Source organism: Myodes glareolus, chromosome 9 (genome assembly GCF_982192425.1).
Source record: "Myodes glareolus chromosome 9, mMyoGla1.1, whole genome shotgun sequence".
NCBI lineage: Eukaryota > Metazoa > Chordata > Mammalia > Rodentia > Cricetidae > Myodes > Myodes glareolus.
The window spans coordinates 79,951,783-79,972,485 of record NC_142034.1 but is presented as its reverse complement, the minus strand read 5'-3'; the positions used below and the strand labels follow the sequence as shown (position 1 = coordinate 79,972,485).

Below are 20,703 nucleotides of genomic sequence, written 5' to 3'. Positions count from 1 at the left end.
TTAAAGAAATATTTTTCTTTTATATGTGTATGAAGGTTTGTTTGCTGGTATGTTTGTGTAGCACATTCATGAAGTGCCTACAGCAGCCACGCTGGTCTGGGAACCAAACCAGGATCTTCTGGAAGAGGAGACAATGTTCTTAACTGCTGGGCCATCTCTCTAGCCTTTCTTACTACTTTTGAGTCAAAATAAAGCATTAATAACACTTACAAATATAATATTTCTTTCAACAAAGTGAAATTTTGTAGTGTAATAATTTCTTCCTTGGAAAAAGATAATTCTAGAACAGACTTAGTATGCTTTGAGGTTAAAGAAAGTTAGGAAACTCAGGCATGAAACAAAATTTATTCAAATTAACTTTTAGCTTAGCAACAAATGACATGCTTTCGCTACTACCTCTATTGTCTGCCTCCAAACAGCAGATTACACGGTGCCTTCTTACACTTAAAAACAATTCCTTTATTAGATTTGTAAAGCAACAGTGTGTATCTTTTATAAACTTACAGACAATTGACCTATCTTTATGACATGTCTGTAGAAGTGTTTTCTCCAGCACTTAGCCCTTAGAAGCCTGTAGGAGTGTCCTAGATCTGTCGTTGTGAGAAGTGAGGCAGGTGGGTTCAGTGAGCTCATCTTTCCCGTATGACAGTGCCCCGGGAAAATGTGTGACATGAGGGGCTTCCTTTGTGCTGCAGACACTGGAATACTCAGCATTCGCCATTCTGTGCTGACTGGTTTATGGAAAACGGTTCCAGTCAGCTGTCGACAGTGACTAGGCATAGATTTTCTAGCTTAATCTAATAAGTATTTCACACTGTGGTTTTGAAAAAGTGCTTTTTATTATAATATTATTTATTATAATATTATATCTAAACAGTTTGGAAGTTATTATAAAACAGTTGCCTAATAAGTAGAAGCATTATTTTTAGAAATTGAATAGGTTCTGATACAATTGAAACCAACTCTGGCTTATAACTTTGGCAACTCAGTTTAGCTTTCTTTTTTTTTTCTTTTTTTTGGGGGGGGGTGCTGGGGAGAGCTTTTTGAGACAGGGTTACTCTGTGTGTAGCCCTGACTGTCCTGGAACTTGCCTTGTAGACCAGGTTGACCTCGAACTCACAGAGATCTGCCTGCCTCTGCCTCCCAAATGCTGGGATTACAGACATGCACCACCACAACCTGGCTCAGTTGAACTTCTCAAACACAGTGATTAGGTAGGTCCATGGAAAGGTGAGCACAGCGATAGTGTGAACTGGTATTTGGTTCTCTGGTTGGGGGAGGGGTTCTGTCAGAGTATTATGTAATCTAATGCTTTCTTCTAGATACATTGTAAAAATTCTCAAGTGTCAAAGTATCGCCTTTATGCAGAGAAATCAGAACATTAAAGTGTGTGTTAAAGTGTTTCCCCTGCCTGTTCTTTAATTACAGTCCTCTGAGCTCCTCAGAGTAGCTCTGGTTTCCCCTGTAGAGTTCTAGGTGTTGTCTGTGACTGAAGTCAGTGGGAATCATGTGGTCCCCTGTTCTCTGATGGATGCGGCATAGCGGGCCTGGCTCTGAAGCCTTGGCCTTTACTTGTTTATGTGGAAACGTCACTATTGTGCTAGAGGCATGGTTATACTGTGTAGTCCAGTTTATTCCAAGCTACACTATCAAAGCTGCCATCCCCCTGTCTCAGCCTCCCAAATGATCTCCTTACAGGTGTATAGGTGTCTACCCCACCCAGGAATATAAAGTTTTGTGCTTTTTTTTTTAATGTTGACATATTCTCTAGATTGCCAAATTGTAAGATTCTACTTAAATGCTCCCCAGCCCCCCACCCGCACCCCCAGCGTTAGGATTCTTTTTGGTCAGTTTCACTCTCAGGAGTTTGGAGCTGGGTGACGGTGCGTGTCCACAATCCCAGTCCTTGGTGAACTCAGGAGGGAGGCACCCGAGTTTGATGCCAGCCCAGGCTACTTAGTGAGACCCCCATCTCAGAAAAACTGAGAGAGAGAAAAAAGAGTTGTGTTTTGTTTTATTAATTTTATAGTTTTGCTATTACTTTGAACTCTTTTCTCTGATTGGAATTTATCTGCATATGCAGGTCATGATGTGTTGAATAATTTCTCCTAGACAACTCTAATGCCCGTGTATTAATTTAGCTCATCTTTTCTTAAGTGTGAATGCTTTGGTCCATTCCAACATCCCCAGTTCTTTTAGTCTTGTGTACTTGTGTCCTGTTTTTATATGCTGGGAGCTTAGATGATATTTTATTGCTTGAGATAGTTAGTTCCTACCTTTTAGGACTTTTATTATTAGTTTCCCTTCCCTCCCTCCCTCCCTCCATTCCTCCCTTTCTTCCTGAGGACAGGAAACCTTTTAAAAATTAATTTTATAAAATCACTTTTTCCCAAAAAGCAGGACCTAGTTTGAAGTAATCGTCAATTCTGTTCTCATCAAGATTCAGAATGATACAGATTTCATTAGTTTGCTATGCGAGTTTAACTACCCAGTTCCATTACTCAGACAAACACCCTGTTGAAATACTGCACTTGTATTGTTCGTATGAAATGGTAACATAGGATGCTCTTTTCTGTGAAACCCTAAGCAGCTTGTCTATTCAAGTTTGTTTTGGTTTAGAAAAACAGGGTCTCTCAGTGGCCTCAAACTGGTAATAGGATAGACTGGCTGGTCACTGAACCCCAGGGGTCTCCTTGTTTCTGTGTCCCTTGTTAGTTCTGCACTGGCCGCAGGGATCAGAACAGGCGTCTCCTGTTTGCTCTAGGCTGCTTTCTGTTGCGGTGATGGAACACTGACCAAAAGCAGCTTGGAGGACGGAAGTGCTTATTTCAGTGACACCTCAGGTCACAGTCCATCACTGAAGCAAGTCGGGGCTGTAGCCCAGAGTGGAGCTCGGGTCCAGACCATGGGGATACTGCTTGCTGCCTTGCCCACTGGCATCTGCTCAGCTAGCTTTCTTAGACAGCCCACGCTCACCTGCCCAGGGACAGCGTCGCTCCTAGTGGGCTGGGCCTTGCACATCAACCTTCAGTCAAGACTGTCTCACAGATATGGCCACTTGCTAAGTGGATCCAGGTTCTTCCTCAGTTGAGGTTCCATCTTCCCAGATGACTCTAAGTTACGTCAAGTTGACAATAAAAGCCGACAAGTGCCCCCCTCCCCAGTTCTTTGTCTGACTTATTCCTTTATCACTTATGACTCCTCCTCCATCCTCTGCTGCTGTTTTCCTTCCTTCTTCCCTCCTGCTCTCCCTCCTCCCTCTCTCCCTCAATCCTTGTTCCCTCCCTTTGAATCAGGCAGGATTTTGATACATACAGGTAGCTACTGGGTGTGTAGCCCAGCTTGACCGTGACCCCTGAGTCCTCAGCTCTATGGCTCGTACCACCATGCTCGGAAATCACATTCTTCGGTGTTGTTCAGAATCCGTCCATTTCTACCTGTGGTTGTCTGGGTATCTCCCAGAGTTTTAGCAGCAGAGCTGTGTGAGTTGTCCTCACCTCTGCCTCCTACGTGTGGCGTTAGTATCTCCATTCAGACTCTGCCACGGTGCTCGGGCTGCCTTGTGAAGGTCAGTCTCTGCAACAGAGAGCCTGCTTTCTGGTCACGCAGGCTGTCCGTTATCCCTGTATTGTAACTGGTACTTAACCTTCAGGGACAGCATCCCTAGCCACCTGCTAGATGTCTTCCTTCAACTGCCTGGACACTTCCCTTGTCACCAGCCACTGCACTCAGCACCTTGACCTTGGCAGACTTCTGCTTCTCTTTGTGTTTACTGTTTCAGTAGCAGAACCATCTTCCTGATTACCCAAGCTGGAAAGTTCACAGCCACTTCCACTTCCTTGTTTTCAACCACTCAGGCAGAGAGCAACATTTAGATCTGTTTAAATATGTATCTCACGCTTGACTGCCAAGTCAGGACCCTAAGCTGCTGCTTTGATCAGGCCCCCAGTTCTTTCCCAGTCCTACGTCTATGGAAGGAAGACATTTCCTTCCCTATGTCTCTAATAATAAATCAACAGGCTTATCAATAATGTGGTTTTAATATTTTGTGTTTAATCCTATTTTATGTATATGAGTATTTAGTCTGTATGTATGTGTGTGCACCCTGCACATGCCTGGTGCCCATGGAGGACAGAAGAGGGAGGGCATCTGATCCCCTGGAATTGAAATTACAGACAGTTGTGTGCTGGGAATCAAACCTGGGTCCCCTGCAAGAATAAATGCTCTCAACTGCTGAGCCATCTTTCCAACCCCAATCACTAAGGTTTTAAGCAGGGCATCAGTTTTAAATGCTGCCAGTTTACTTAATTATAAATTTTCGTGGGCTTAGCTTCATCGTTACACCCGTAGTTGAGGCTGTTTGGTTAATTTTACAGACCGAGTAGTGGTGATGCATGTTCACGCATGAGTGGCTCAGGGGTTCAGGTTGGAAGAGGCTGCGCTACCTGGTTAGGGGCAGGGGAAGAGCTGTTGGTACCTCTTGATTATGTGAACACATGGATAGGTCCACTTGGAGTAAGAAGTGGTTTTGCTTGTTTGTTTCCATATGCAGGAGGACTTTAGCAATTATTTGTGGGTATTGTATCTGGAAAAGGGTACCAGTACTCAAAGCAAGAGTGAGTGCTTAATGCCAGATCCTTCATAGCTCCATGGAGAGGGGAGCAGTTGCTTAGGGACCGCATTTCCAACACTCACTGAAGAAGGTGAAAGAAGCAACAGAAGGGGGAAATGAGAGGTGAAGAGATGAGTGTCTTAGATGAAAGTCTGACAGCATAGCAAGGGTGCTCTCTCATGCTGGCTTCAGCAGGATGTGCTTGGCTTCTGGGTTATAGAGTAGAAAGTTAAAAATAGTTTTACAGCAGAGAAAGGGTTAAATAGATGATTAGAAAATAAAAGCATTGGGTACAAAGGGAGTGAAAAGTTAATCAAGAAGGGGAAATTTGTAGCAGACTTTTTTGAACCGCCAGCCCCCAGGTCATGACCCAGACTTATTAATTATGAAAGCTAAGCTTTAGCTCGGCTTGTTTCTAACTAGCTGGCTCTTGTAACGTAAATTAGCCCATTTATATTAATCTACGTGCTGTCAGGTGGCTCCTGGCTTTTACCTCTCCTCCTGCACATCCTGCTTCCTCTGTATCCGGCTGGTGGCTCCGCTTTTCTTCTTCCCCAAGACCTCTCTGTTTCTAGAAATCCTGCCCAACCTCTTTCTGCCAAGCTATCGGTCATTCTGCCCTTTATTAAATCAATCACAGTGACAAAGCTTCACGTGGTGTAAAGGAATATTCTGCAACAGAAATGGCTGTGAGGAGAAACATGGGTTTTCCCCTCGCAATGGGGAGGAGTCTTTGAATGAGCTTTGAGGACCTTTGTCACGTCGGTGGAATGATGGATGGGAAGATGTTGGAGAGACCGGGACTCTATTGGAGATAGAAAAGTCTGAAGGGGCAGCTCCTGGGAGTCCAGAGAAATGATGAGAGTTGAGGTGAAATAGGGAAGGCATTGAGGGAAGGGGTGATGGAGGGTCACCTTGTACCTTCGTGTGTTGCATCTATTACAAGGTAGAAAGGAGACACGAAAAGTGACAATTGCTATTTCCAGTTTTAAAAATCTATAGAGATATTTTTGAATTGAATGAACCTTGATAGTGAAGTTAAAAAGAAAACCTGGATTTGTTGATAGCTGCTTGGAAAGTAGTTTATTTCTGCTTGTCTTTGGTATATAACTAACCGGGAGACGAAAGTGCCATCATTTGTATCCTTGTCTCTGCTGCAGGTTACGTCTTAAGTGTCGTGCTCCTGACTTTGCCCAGGCAGCATCTGGTTCAGCTTTATTTATATTTTTTGACTGCCCTGCTCCTCTATGCTGGACATCAGATATCCAGGTAAGGCTGCAACCCCAGTTTTGGAACATGAGATTGAGTTAAAAATTGCATTTTCTGTTTTTAAATGTCAGTACATGCATATCGCTACAAAGCTATGGGTTAATTAGGTGACTAGTCAAGACCTGCTAAAGGAAGAGCTGAGAGAATGAATGTTTGTACCAGAGGGGTTTGAGAAATTGGCTTACACAGGGCGCAGCAGAGGTAGTCCAGCGTGGCTGCTGATTTGCATCTACATCGAAAGCCCAAAGAAGTTGGCTCTAATGTCTGTGGAGGGTGCTGGGGCAGGAGGATAGATGGACTTGTGAGCATGAGGGGAAACGGACGAAAAGCAACATTTCTTCCTCCGACTTGGGTCTGGGCTCACAGAAGGTATGACCCACTTTTAGGGTGGCTCTTTCTACCTGCAATAATCTGATCAAGAAAGCAGTAGACAGTCAAGATAACCATCACAGTTGGTTTCAAAGACAGATTGATGTTTATTACTGTTCAAGATTAATAGCTGGAATTATATTGGGATTCTGGTTTTGAGAAAACAACAGAAACAGGCCTTACAGTTAAATTTAAAGATGAGCTTCTCTGTATTAGCGGAGAACAGGAGACTGAGAAACAGCTGAACTCTCCCAGCCCTGTCTTCATGAGAGTCAGCACTAAGTTGCAGAAGTGTAGATGGTGACTATATTAGTTTTTTTGGTGGAACTAATTGTCTTTGAGACTAAAATGTTAAGTCTGAAGTTTGCATAGTATATGAGCTTCCTGTGTTTGGGATAAAGCATATTTTGAACCTAAAGCATATTTTGAGGTATTATTTTTTAAACTTAAATTTCATAATTTTTGATATGTACTTACTGTGATGAAATATACTCTGAATTCTAAGGAGATTTGTCAGTGACCTTGAGTGTAGCCCAGGCCACACATTTTCATGCAGACTTGAATTTGAATCTAGAAACCTCATGTTATACTACTAAAATTAAATTGATTTTTATAAATAATAAAAATTATAAGCTGGGCTGTGGTGGCACACAACTTTAATTCCAGCACTCGGGAGGCAGAGGCAGGCAGATCTCTGTGAGTTCAAGACCAGCCAGGTCTACAGAGTGAGTTATAGGACAGGACACAGAGAACCCTGTCTCGACACCCCCCCCCCCAATAAATAAATAATAAAATAATGACATTTCTGGCTGTGAAATTGGAGTGCTCACTGTGGACAAGTTTTATGGAAATGCAGAAAGTTTAAGGCAGTGACAGTTACCGGAAATGACGCAGCCCTGTCAGTCTTGCCCAGCTTTTTCTGTGGCTCTCTGGATGCGAGACTGAGAGCAGTAAATACCTGGGCTGCCCTTGCTTCTGGCCCTCTTGCTGGGTGCCACATCTCCACCTCTCAGATGCCCCTGGTCGTGTTTTCTCGCTCCTCTTCCATTTGTCTTCCCTGTCCCTCCCTGGTTAGAAAGAGAGGTACCCGGAGGGACTGCACACAGCTAACTTCTGCCACCCTGCCTGCCCTGTGATGTCAGATCCTACAGTCTGAACTTAAACTATGGTCCCAACTTTCTTAGAGTCCCCAGTGTTCAAATCAAGCTTGGTCAGAGCTGAAGTTAAAGCTGACATCTGCCATGAGCTTCCTGCCTTTGGGAGAAACGTGTTAAAATGTAGTCGAACCTAAAGCAAATTTTGAGGAAACTTAAATTTCATAACCAAGTGGAGACAGTCCCCTTGGTCACTGTGTCCTGCACCATGTCCCCCGTCATTCTGTGGAAACAGCTGCCAGTTATTTCGTGTGGCAGAGAGCATGATGATCTCACAGAGCGCTGTCAGCCTCAAGCCACACCCTGTTCCATTGTGTTGGCTGCTTCATGCTCAGCGTGGAGATACTTCATTACTCATTCTAAACAATACTAAGCAAAGAATTTTAAGAAACAAAATCCCGTCCATGGAATACACTGTCTGTTTGTCTGTTTAGGACCATGGCTCTGGAGCCACCATTTCAGTGTACAAACGAGTGCCCAGATACCTAGGAGCCACGTAGTTCTTTCTTCGATGGAAGACTGGGTGACTTGATGCATAGATACATTTAAATTGCAGGTTACTTAATTCACTATTTTGCAACTGGTGTGTCACCAGAAAGATAAACCTTAGTTTTCACACCTGAGGAATGGTGATGACAATCTTAAGGGACAGTGATAAGGGCCAAATAAGGCATCTGCATTCTTAGAACAATTCTGGCAGACAGTGAAGGTTCACTGAAGTTCAACTAACATTCTTTTAAGTTGTGTTTTGTGAGGGTTTTCTTGTGCTATTGGTCTTTTAAAGTCACTTGTTAAATGGTAAAGCATTCTGTGGCACATTCTAGCCTTTTAGAAGGGGCAGTCAAGAACAAAATTCAAGGCGGAGTTTTCAAAACTGGTGTTTTTATTCAATTCGTAGTCCTGGGTGAGTCTCATGAGCATTTACACATGGTTTACTGGTTCAGTAATGGCCCAAAACATGGGATTCTGTTTTTATCTTCAGTATTATCAATCCACCCCTTTCTAAATGGGGCAAAATCCTGTTATGTAACGAAAATATGAGTGGGTAGGGGGACCAGAACAGATTCAAGGGTACAAAGATAAAAGCCCTTTTAGGGTGTACAGATGTAACTATTTAGTTTTAACATAAGGATTTTTTATTCTAAATATTCAATGTTTGTTTTCATCATTAGAAAGTTAAAACATACCAGATACTAAAAAGAATTTTGAATATTTTATAGTGGGCAAGAACAGTTCATCTTCCTGGGTCACTTGGAGACCTGCAGATGGAATCTGGGGCAGGCAGACCTCAGGGAGGGATGTCCAGACTTGTCTTGGAAAGAGAATTGTAGTAGAGTCAAGTTCTTTGGCTCAGTGAGTGTGCTGCTGTGGCAAGCTAATGCTTTGAAGCAATAGACAATGCCTTTCTTAGAGGGTATTTTTGTTTTTTGCTTTTGATATTGAATGACTTTGAAGCTAGGACATATTCTAGTATTTGCATCAGCGTAATTCACTGTCTGTTCTTTTCTCATAAAAGGTTAGCAGCAAAGATGCGCTGCCCTCGAATTATCTGTGACATGTCACACTTAACAAATACTGATGTTTGAGTCTACTATAGTTTAAGATACAATGTTCATGTCTCTACTTTAAAAATAGTGACATTAGAATTACAGGTCACTTAATTCACTACTTTCCAATATTATAATGTCAACTTAATAACCAAATTAAAAATGTTTTTGCATTTTGGTTCATCTGTGGCTTCATACAGGGTTCACACATCCCTTTAAAGTTTGCAGCTCCAGTTCAGTGGTTCTTGATGCTTTTGGAGGGTTGTGCAAACTGTGGCCACAATGGATGTTAGACTTTTGATGTCCCCCTAAGAGATCTCGGGACTCCTCATTTCCCACAGACCCCTGGATCTTCATCCCTAGGCTACCATCAGCCTTATATTGCGCTCTCTCTCTCTCTCTCTCTCTCTCTCTCTCTCTCTCTCTCTCTCTCGTGTGTGTATATGTATGCATGTCTGTGAGCAGAGACCATAGCACTATGTATTCTGGTCTATCTCTCTGCCTTGACACAGGCTCAGCTAGGTTGACTGTCATGGCTGCGTCTTCATTTTTATGTGACTTCTGGAGATTCCAGTTCTGATCCCCAGGCTTTCACTACAAATGATCTTATCTTCCTAGCCCTTGTTTTGTCTCTTAATTTCTTTATCCTGAACTGTAGAAGCACAGTCTTTGGTGCCAAGTTTTCTTTGATTTAGCAGGTTGATTCATACTGCAGTATTTTACCATCTTCCTTTCCTCCTCCTTGTCCGTCTCTTCCTCCTTCCCCTCCTTCTTCTGGAGTGGGGGAGTGGAGGGGTTGTGATGTGCATCTAGCCCAAGACTTTGGATGCACCCTCTACAATGAACTGTCGCCTAGTTCTGTCCAGTAGTATCCGCTGTGCAGCTTCTTTCTACCTGCCACCACCATGCATAGACAGACATCAGGTCGTTTCCTCTGTGGACATCTGTGCTGGTTGTTATGTAGATACACATTTTTTTCTCTTAGGCAGACCCTTTGGAGTAGGATTGCTAGACTGCACAGTCTCCCGCTTTAGCCTTTTTGAGGACCGCAGGGCTGTGTTTTTCAAGCGACTGCGCTGTTCTGCATTTCTGTCAGCAGTACACGAGTCTCAGTTTCTTCACACCCTTGCCAACAAGTGCTTCATTGTGGGGCCTCTGCCACGCATGTGAGGTGACAGTTCATTATTTGGAGTTTTCATTTCTCTCTTGGCTAGTGATGTTGAGTGCCTTCTCATTAAACACTATAAATCTTGTCTGGAAAAATGTTTACTCAGATTCTTTGCCAGTTGTTTGATTTGATTGTCTTTATTGTTACTGAGTTGCGGGAAGTCTGTATATATTCTGGGTGCAGGTTCCTTATTAGACATTTCTGTAGACAACTTATCTTCACTGCTGTGTAAGACACAGAATCTGGGCTGGAAAGATGGCTCAGCCATTCTACGCTGAGACTCCCAACCAGAAGGACAACACAGTGCAGTTTGCTCCTGGGAGATTCAGTATTTGGGCACTCCCAATAATTAAATTGCTACTTCAGAAACCAGCTGTAGAAGGTATTTACCGATATTAATTTTCTAAATTGAAAATTTTATAGGCACTTGGAAGGCTGGATTTCTGTTTTTTTTTCTCAATTATTTATATCATGCTGATGAGTATCTGCATAAAAACTTGTTTGGAATTTGAGCTGGGTGGTGGTGGCACACGCCTATGCCTATTTAATCCCAACACTCGGGGAGAGGCCAAGGCAGAAGGATCTCTGAGTTCAAGGCCAGCCTGGTGGTCTACAAGAGCTAGTTCCAGAACAGGCTCCAAAAGCTACAGGGAAACCCTGTCTCAAAAAACAAACAAACAGAGAAGAAGTATTGGAATTTGACTGTAGATCCAGTTTGTAGTACAGAAGAATTAAATATTCAAAGCTCCATGATGTCACTCAGTGCAATACAAATAATTAAACGTTTAATTATTTACTGTGTGTGTGTGTGTGTGTGTGTGTGTGTGTGTGTGTGTGAGAGAGAGAGAGAGAGAGAGAGAGAGAGAGAGAGAGAGAGAGTGATATACGTGTAGAGGTCAGAGATAACTTGGGAGTTGGATCTCTCCTTTTACCGTCTGGATTGAACTCAAATTGTCAAGCTTGGTGGCAAGTACCTGTATCCTCCGAGTCATCTCAGCAGTCCTGAGTGTAATGAAAATATTAGTAGTATTATAATTGAACTTGATTTAAAAATTTAAAATACCATCTTCCTTGATTTTAAAAATTGCTGAACTCTGCTTTTCACATGCAACAATGTGGTTAATATATATCCCAGAATGGTTACTACTGAACCATGCATGTTCCTGTAAGCTCATGGTCATGACTCACAGCTATCACTATGTGTTTTTCTAAAAAAATGTCACACTTTCGTATTCTTAATTCCAGGTTTTTTGTTAGGTTTTGAATTAACATACTGATTTCACATGTGGAAAGGGTTTTCAGAAGATGGAAAGCATATGATATGCATCCTGGCTGGATAAAAGTAGAGATTTGCTTTCGAATATAAAACTTCCTCAAGAATGTATATGTAAGATACAACAAATATATGTAAAATACAAACATTCTACGAAAAGCTCTCCGATTGGAAGGGTAGATCAGGGTGTGTCTGTCCTGGGAATAACAGGGTTTTAGACATGTTCAGTCTCTGTTGTGGAGACTGTCCTGGGTCTCTACCCACTGAGTGCAAGTAGCACCTCCTCCCAAGCACCCTCATGGCCAAAATATGTCTCTAGACGTCACCATGAGCCCCCTGGGTCCCGAACTCCCTTACCCGAGAGTTGTTCTGTCAAGGGATTGCTAAGTGGAATGTTGTCATATATGCACCAAAGGAGTTTTGACAAGAATAAACTTGACCAGTTTTTGGTGTTTCCTCCCTCATTACTGAACCCAAGCAGTAAATATCTACCTAGGAGGCCAGAAAGGAGCAGGGAGTAAAGCAGGGATTAAAACAATTAAAATTCACTTGTGTACGCGAACAGCTCAGTCAGTAGCCTAGTGCTGAGGCTGCAGTAGGGGTGTGTGTGTGTGTCTGTGTGTCTGTGTGTCTTTGTGTCTGTATGCATGTTAGGTGCTTAAATGCAGGTGCTTGAACACCTGAGTGGCGGCTCTTATATGGAACTTTTTATTTGTTCATATTGCAAGGACTTGGAGCTCCCTCCTTTGTTCTGTCTGAAAGTAGATTAGGTTTCTATGAAATAGCATCTTTTGAAAGCTTCCTGTAAATGGCCAGAATGTACAGATTGTTCCCACGATGTTCAAGGACCACGTCAGACTGCTTAAGAGGCTGTTGCATAAAGATTCAGTCATAGCCAGAATGTAAGCTCCCTGGGTTTCTTGTTTTTGGTTCATTTATTTTTAATGGCTTACATACTACTTTGTAGCATTTTTTTTTCTAATTGCAAGGTGTCTTTGAGGGCTTCTTTGCGTGTCTCACACATTTTTTTTATCCCCTCCCCCCAATACACACACACATGTTCCAGTTGAAAGTGAAGAGACTCCCACTGAGGACTAGAGAACATTGTCCCAGTGTTTGGTTTTGTAGTGCTTAGAAGTTCACTGTCAGCATTCCACACATTACAGAAATATAAAATGTCCATGGAGGAAAAGGCTTCAGGTCCGGGAAGTGCGGCAGGGGTGCTTGCACCTGGCTGGCTTACACCTTCCAGATTGAAGAGTGGTGATGTCCCTCCTGACCAGCGCATCTGATTGTCTTCAGATGGGCGCAAGTGTAAATTGTACCGTGAATTTGCTTCTGTCTTAAAGTGACTCGCGATTGGGGTTTGTGTACATGTGTGGTGTTATGTGTGTGGTGTGTATGTTGCCGGTTCACATGTGTGTGGTTGGGATGCACATTCAGGCAAGTGTGTTGACACCAGGTGTCTTCCTCCGTTGTTCTTTGCCTTTATTCACCAAATCAGAATCAATTCTCCATTTGTGGCCATTCTAGTTAGCAAGTTTTCCTCCAACCCTCTCTGCTTGGAGTTGATCCCGACTGTCCCGCTTTTACGTCAGCCCTGTTCCTCATGCCTGCTCGGCAGTGCTTTATGCACCCAGCCATCTCCACAGCTCTCTTCCCAATTTCCCCTTCCCTAGCCCCTTTCCATCTTCCCTCTTCTTCCCCCTCCTCCTCCATTCTCCCCCTCCTCCCCCTTCTCCTTCCTTCTCCCCCCCTTCTCCTCCTCCCTTCTCCCCCCTCCCCCTCCTCCCCCTTGTCCTTGCTCCCTCATCCCCCTTCTTTCTCATCCCTCATTCCCTCTCCCCCATTTCTCTCTTTATGTTGTAAATTAGAAGTTACTGGAAGCCAAAGTGGTCCTTTTTTGTTGTTGTTGTTGTTGTTGTTTTTAAATCGTTTTTTGAGACAGGGTTTCTCTGTAGTTTTGGAGCCTGTTCTGGAACTAGCTTGTGTAGACCAGGCTGGCCTCGAACTCATAGAGATCCACCTGTCTCTGCCTCCCAAGTGCTGGGATTAAAGGCGTGCGCCACTACTGCCTGACCAGAGTGTTCTTGTTATAGGTCTGGGATGCACTGAAGGCACGTGTAAGCTGGACTTGGAGATGTTTGTTAACCCGAATGCTCCTTTCAGTTGTGCACAGCGCTGGTCTCTCCCGAAGAGCCTCTGCATGGTGGTTTCCTCCGAGCTGAGCCCCCTCACCACAATCAGTCTCAGTTCTGATAGGCTCGGCTTAGTTCAGCTGATCCAGTGAGGGCGTCTGCCCACTTCTGGGCCTGGCTGTTGCCCTGAGGTGGACTTGCTGGGCAGCCAGCTGGAGTCTGAAGGTCTATCCTGAGGGAAGACCTATGAGGGTGGAGGGAGGGAGGGGCCTAGGGAAGATGCTGGGTGTTTGGAGTCAGGCAGCTGATCGGGAGGGATTAGGGTGGCCTGGAGCGGCGAAGATGACAGCGTTTGGAGAGGGCCATGTCCAGGGTCCTAGAAGGTGGCAGTGCAGGCACCAGCAGGAGGGACTCAGTCAGGGTGTTGCTGTGACTGTAAGGCTGATAATCCACTGGGAGATAGCCCTTCCTTAGTGGCCTTAGCTGTGCGGAATAATGCATATGCACAGCATGAAAAAGAACGGAACCGGCGAAAAGGACTAGAAGAAAAGGCTTTACGATCAAAGAAGTGTAGTATAGACTTGGATTCTTTAGTAATGGAAAGAGTGGAGGAAAATGGGGCTACCTATGCTAACATACAGGCGGACAGAACTGGTCAGACAAGAAGGAACCTGGTGGTGCTGAGGGTGAAAGAGGTCATCTGTTAGAGCTGTGTAACTTAAGGCAAGTTCTCCAAAAGTTTGAAACAGTCACCACATTTGTATTGTTATTACAGCATTTTGTACAGTTGTAACTCATTCTGAGAATAGTGTTGCTTATAGCCCAGCTGGGTACTGGCAACATACATATGCAATAGTTTCTGTTTGGGTTGCAGTTTGTTTGGTCCTGGCCAGACAAGCCTTCTACTACTGAGTTATGTCCCCAGCATCCCCTTAGAAGTTTGTTGTGCTGTATTAGAATTTAAGATGAGAAAAGACAGAGACAAAGTTTTAAGAAGGCAAACTGAAAGAAAGCTTTCAAGTAGTGCTGGGCCCCTGACATTCCAGGAAGTGCATCAGATGTTCTAGAAGTAGTGTTGAATCTGCAGTTGTCCAGTAGAATGTGGATAACAGCAACAAATTCAGCAGACTCCCCACTCTGTAGTTTCCATAGCCTACTCGACTTGAGCTCCTGGACCCAGGCCCTGGCATCCTTGTGTGCTGATGTTGCTTTTCTCTTGATGTGACATCCACGTGGCAGAATGCATCTGTGTACTCATTGCCTTTACATAATCCCCAAACATTTTCATTACCTCAGAATAAAACCCGGGGCTCCTCAAGCAGGGCCTCACTTCCATTTTCCTTGCTGTGTTAAGTGTATCCTGATAAAGGGAAGGAGTTGTTTCGCTGGTCTGTAGTCCTGTTGTGGGGAAGTCGGGGCAGCGGTGCAGAGCACTGCATACCCCTCAAGAGCAGGGAGGACAAATGTGTGACCCTTGCTTGCTTCCTTTCTTAGTCCCAGCCAGCTTTCTCTGCTCATAACAGTTGACCGTTCAGGGCCCCGCCTCTGAAAAGGCGCTGCCTCATTCAAGGTGGGTCTTGCCAGTCATCAATCAGGACAGTCTGTTCTAGACAAGTCCTTAATTAATTGAGACTGCCTTATTAGGTGATTCTAGGTGGTGGCAAATTGACATTTAAAACTATGGGCAGTTATGTTTATACCCTCACCCCCCCCCCCCACACACACACATACTTCTGAACCCTGGCAACTTCTAGTCTGTTTTCTGTCTGTGGGTGTCCTTGTCCCCTGTTTAAATTTAAACCAGACCTGTATACAGAATATGCTGTGGCCACAAGGAAAGAGCTGGGCTTTGGAGGACCTGGCAGTACCAAGGCTCAGTCATTTTATATAGGATTTGTTGCTTTAGTCGGGCAGTGGTGGCACATGCCTTTAATCCTAGCACTCGGGATTTGTTGCTTTAGTATCATTTCAGAGGTGCTGTGGTTATTAATGGTGTCTTTATGCTGTATGCCTCTTGTTTCTCCACTACCCTAAACTATATACTTGGTGGTTAGCCATAGCAATCAGAACTTTATGTGTTATTTCCTGAGATCACATTTGTGCCTTTTTGTATCAAAACTGATGTTTTTTGGGACTGGAGCTCGCTCACACTGTAGAATGCTACTTAACTTTTAATCTACTTAACCAGGTGCCTGTCATGTGCTCTCCTCCCCAGGTAAGAAAGCCAGCGTGAATTGTTCTAGGTTGACAAACACTGACTAAATTTTTCCCTCTTGAGGCTCTGACTTTTTTCTTTGAGTATAAATGTGAGTGATCATGTGAGAGATAGTCATCAGAAGGTGATAGCAGACAATTGCTTCATGGCCCACAGACTGAGTTGCTATCTTCTTAAACAATCTCTAAACTGTTCCTATCCTTAAAAAATAGTTTTAAATTTTGAATTTTTGGCAGCTCTCTACTGCTTAGCTATGTAAAGTTCATTCCGAGCTGACTCTGCTGTGCTGAAGGAATTCAACCCGATTGCCTAACAGGAAGTAATTTCATGGGAAAAGTAAATACAGAATTTGAGTTTGTTCAGAAATATTAGAAGCATTGAAAGTATTTTAAAGTAAAATGAATAAAGCATTCAACAGTTGAGGAAAACAGGGAAGAATTATTTTCCACAAACTTCCCTTCTTCAGTATAAAAATTTTGGGTTGCATTCCCACCTGACTTACCAGATAGTTAAGATCCTCCCCTTCTGTGCTGCCAGCCTGGTTTTCCAGGTGTGAACAGTTCTGATGAGTGTGGAAAGCTTGTTTGTCCCGGACCGAAAGAATTTCATTTGGTCAGGGCCATTTGATGTGATGTGGTGTGGGTGCTGGGGCTGGAGAGAGGGCGCCGTGGTTAAGATTGAGCCTCTTGCTGAGGACCCACATTTGGTTCCTTACAACCGTGTTGGGTGTCTTACCCCCACCTGTAATTCCAGCTCCAGGGGAATCTTATGCCATCTTCTGGCCTCCACAGGCATTGCACACATAGACTGCACACACAGGCAGATGTACACATAGACGGAAAACACAAAGCAAAGCCCTTTAAAGCAGAAGTATTACACTTTTCTCTGCTTAGATGCTGTTCTTGGCATTACAGTTCTTACTGTAGGTCCCTTGTAGACTTGAAAGGATGGCTGTGAAGAAGGATTTTCCTGCTGGGGAGTAGCTCTCTAGCAGCTTGTTGTTTTCTGGATAGCTAATGGAATAGCTGAGAACAGACCTTGGAGGAAGAAGGCCAAACGAGGAATTTACTCTACTGTCTGTCATTAGACATTTTCTGTTTCTTACTTTTGAGAGAGGATGTCTCCACTGGTTTTTTACTGGGTGTCAAACATTGAGTAAGGTGATGGGAAAAAGAAAATCTCACAAAAATACATCTTGAGGAGCCATCTCTGCAGAGTCAGATACAGTGCTGGGAAACTATGTCTGTGCCTACTGTATGAAAGATGAGATCAAGGCTATCCCTGCGTGTAAATCTGTAGATCTAAGTCTTTCTTATGTGTTGAGAGAGAAATGGTACCATGAGTTCTTCCAAGAGCAGGTGACTGAGCTGCCCTTTCTCATGCAGTGTGTTCTTCTTACTGTTTTCTTCAGGGACTACGTTAGGAGTGAACTGGAGTCGGCCTATGAAGGACCAATGTACTTAGAACCTCTCTCCCTGAATCGCTTTACCACAGCCTTGATAGGTAAGTATTGTTAAGAGGTAAAGGTGTAGGTAGGGATTGATTGGTTTCACCTTCTTATGAGAAAATACTGATTCACAGTCATTTAAAACATAATTTAAAAATTCAAATTTGTTTATCGCTCTCCCGATAAAGCTTACTGTTTTGTTTGGGGTTTTCATTTGTTTGTATTTAGGAGATTTTTGCTGTGTAACCCAGAGCTTCAAACTTCCCCTCCACTGCCTTCAGTCAGACTTCTCTCTCCTCTCCCCTCGGACTCTGGCCCGTTGCTTCCCTGATGCTCTTTCCCCAGGGATAGAGGTGCCACATTCCCACTTTGACTGGATCCCCAGGGATAGAGGTGCCACATTCCCACTTTGACTGGATCCCCAGGGATAGAGGGGCCACATCCCACTTTGACTGGATCTTTGGACTTTTACTTTCTCCTTTCCCTCCCTTCCTTTCCTACCCCCTTCCTTTTTTTGTTTTTTTCAAGACTGGGTTTCTCTGTGTATCTCGGGCTGTCCTGAAACTCACTCTGTATACCAGGCTTGAACTCACAGAGATCCGCCTGCCTCTGCCTCCTGAGTGCTGGGATTAAAGGTGTGTGCCAGCACTGCTCGGCTTCCTACCCTTTTTCTTTCCCTCCTTTCTTCACTCCCTTTCTTCCCCCACCCCCAACTTATTTCTGAGAACACCTCATGTGAACCAGACTGACTTTGAACTCACCAGCCAAGAATGACTTTGAACTGCTGCTTCCCTTCCTGAGGGCTGGGGTTTTCTGCAGTGCTGGGAACTGAACCCAGGGATTTATATGTGCTTATGTTAGAAACAAAGAATAATTGTGTTGCACAAAGGAGCATATGAACAAAATAAAAGAAGCTGGACAAGCAGTTCTTTTTGCAAAAAGGGTGGGACAGGAGCCAAACCTGGCTCGCAAGCATGAGCACGCTGGGGCAGAAAGTCCACTTGGATTTTATTCTAACTCAGGTGGTGACTGCCCTTTTCCCATTGGCCGGGAGTGACTGACTCAGCATAGTCCTTGGAAACTGACTAGTTTTAAAAGAATCAGTGCCAGAGAAGTGTAACCAAGGGTGAGGGTCACGAGTCAGTGTTTCAAGTTATGGGAATGTCGTCAGGCCTTGTCAGTAAACAAAAATTTTGTCATGTGGAGAGGTCAAAAGGTTAGGCTAATAGATAGGAAATTCCTGGAATTTAGGGTCTTATTGGGCAAACTACTTTTATAGAAAACAAAAACCTTCACCTCTCATGCTAGCAGTTGGGCGCTCTACCAACAAAGCTACTCTCAGCCCACCTTTCCTCTGTCAGCCTATACACGTTCCCTTCTTCCCACTTCCTTCCTCCCTCACTACCTTCTTGTCTTCCTGTATCCTCCCTTGCTTCTACTTCCTCCCTCCCTCCCTTCTTATCTTCCTGACTCTTCCTATCTTTCCCCTCCCTTTCTTTCTTCCACTTCCTTCCTTCCTCCCCCCTTCCTTCCTCGAACCCTCCCTCCCTCCCTTCCCTTTCCTTCCTCCCTTCATCCCCTTTCTCCATCTATTGCACGCCCATGCGCACATGTGTGCCTCGGTGTGTGAGTGAACATTAGCGGACAGCTTGCAGGAGTTGGTTTCTCCTTCCATGATGTGGGTTCTGAGAATCCCATAGCCTTTCTTATTTTTTGTGTTTATAATCATATCAAGAATAGTTCAGAGACTTGTGGTTCTTAAAGAGTTTTTAAATATCTAGGAAGATTAATTTTTAAACAGTTAGTCATTACTTTGAAAGGCTAAAGTGAGTTAGGTAATGTCTCAGATTTACTTAAGGCTGTTGAAAGTGAGCATCCTATGGTCAGAAATAAGTCCTGTACTTGATTGAAGCAGAATGTTAAAAATAGAAAGTACTGGTTTAAAAGCAAATACAGTACAAAGTGAGCCACCTGCCCCTGCCTTGCTGGAGACCCCAGACAGGAAGTGAGGGGACCGTCCCTAGCCCCGCCTCCCGAGACAGCCCTAAAGAGAAGGAAAATGTCCTGAAAGCAGCTCACATCTGAAATGCTCGCCCAGACCTTCCTACAGAGAAGACTTAGGGATCAACTGCGAGGGCTTCTGAGATGATCGCCCAGACCTTTATACAGAGACGACTTGGGTGGATTAGGAGGAATTCTGTGTCTGGGGACTGGTCGAAGCCATACAGATGAAAGTGTGCAGCCACATGTGGCTGTCAGACACTTGAAATGCCACTCTTCCACATTATAATGTGGAGAGAGTGCAGAACACACACTCAAGTTTTACTTTGTGCAAAAGGGTGTAAAATGCCTTTTAATCTCCCTTACATGCTGATAAGATTTGGTATATTTGGTTTTATAAAGTACACTATTGCTTAGTTTTCCCTCCTTTGCTTTTTGAAATGAGACTCCTAGAAAAAAAGACTCCTTTTGGAAAAACTCTGGAGAGGAGCTCTGTAGGTAGCTTCTCTCATCCTTCTGATTTGACGTTGAGGGACATGGTTGGGCCCGTTGAGCTTTTGAGCGTGGAGTGAAAATTCCTGGCAGGGCTTCCCCTGCATCTTCTGAAATGTGAAGGTGAAGAATGAAGACTAGGAAAGGGTGTCGAAAACCTGTACAGGATTTTTTCTTGAACTTGAGATTCTCAATTTTGAAATTAGCCAGTGGCTTGTCTTTATCAGGCAGCAGGGGTGCTTGAGGGGGGGAATCCCAGAGATGGGGGCCATCTTTGAGGCACACATATTTGCCCCTAGGAGGAAGACCAGCTTAGCTTGTCCAGTCCAAAGGGCACCAAAACACAACATCATGAGTTCAGCCAAGCAGGAATTGACCCACTTCCCCCACCATCCTGCTGAGTCAAGGGGGAAGAAGAAGTCACCACTGTTCTTCTTGCTCTGCCAATCCTAGGTTATCTGTCTTAGCAAAGGAGGGGAGGCCTCAGAAGTGCTGCACCCTTCTTTATCATCCCCTCTTTACCCCACTTTCTCATCTTCTTACCCCATCTTTTATTCTCTCCTCTTCTTCCTTTTTCTGTTTCATTTGTTTGGTTATTTGAAGCAGACTGTAGTCTGGTCCAAGCTGCCTTGGCTGCCTTATAGTCTTAGTATTGGTAGCTTAACTAAGATCTGGTTGATAAGGAAATAAAATGATGTTCATGATATTAAAGAGTACTTTTCTTCTCACATTGGTTTTAAAGTAAATTCCCATTCCTGTTTCAGTAATAATAAACCTTTGTGTTGGAGATGTAGCTCTGTGGTAGAAATCCATTCCCAGCACGACAAAAAGAGAACTAACAAATATACACAAAAGCAGTAGTGATGTGCTGTTAGAGAGAAACAGATCCTTTTACATGTGACATGATTTCATAGAGGCTGCAACCTTCTGGAGTTATTTGTAATTGTGGAGCCCAGAATCCAGAGAGTTCAGTACAAGGTGATTTTGCTCTACTCAGCCCTACCCATCGGAGCAGGCA

General features: G+C 43.9%; 1 protein-coding gene across 4 annotated transcripts in view; it reads left to right on the top strand.

Annotated features, from left to right (window-relative positions):
- Rnf145 (ring finger protein 145) overlaps positions 1-20,703 on the top strand; it is a 46,463-nt gene that overhangs the window by 7,292 nt on the left and 18,468 nt on the right. For all 4 annotated transcript variants that reach the window (XM_048435968.3, XM_048435965.3, XM_087910701.1 and 1 more), the window contains exons 3-4: positions 5,773-5,881; positions 17,157-17,248. In XM_048435968.3, coding sequence (XP_048291925.3) covers positions 5,773-5,881; positions 17,157-17,248 — 201 coding nt within the window. The remainder of the gene's footprint in view (positions 1-5,772; positions 5,882-17,156; positions 17,249-20,703) is intronic.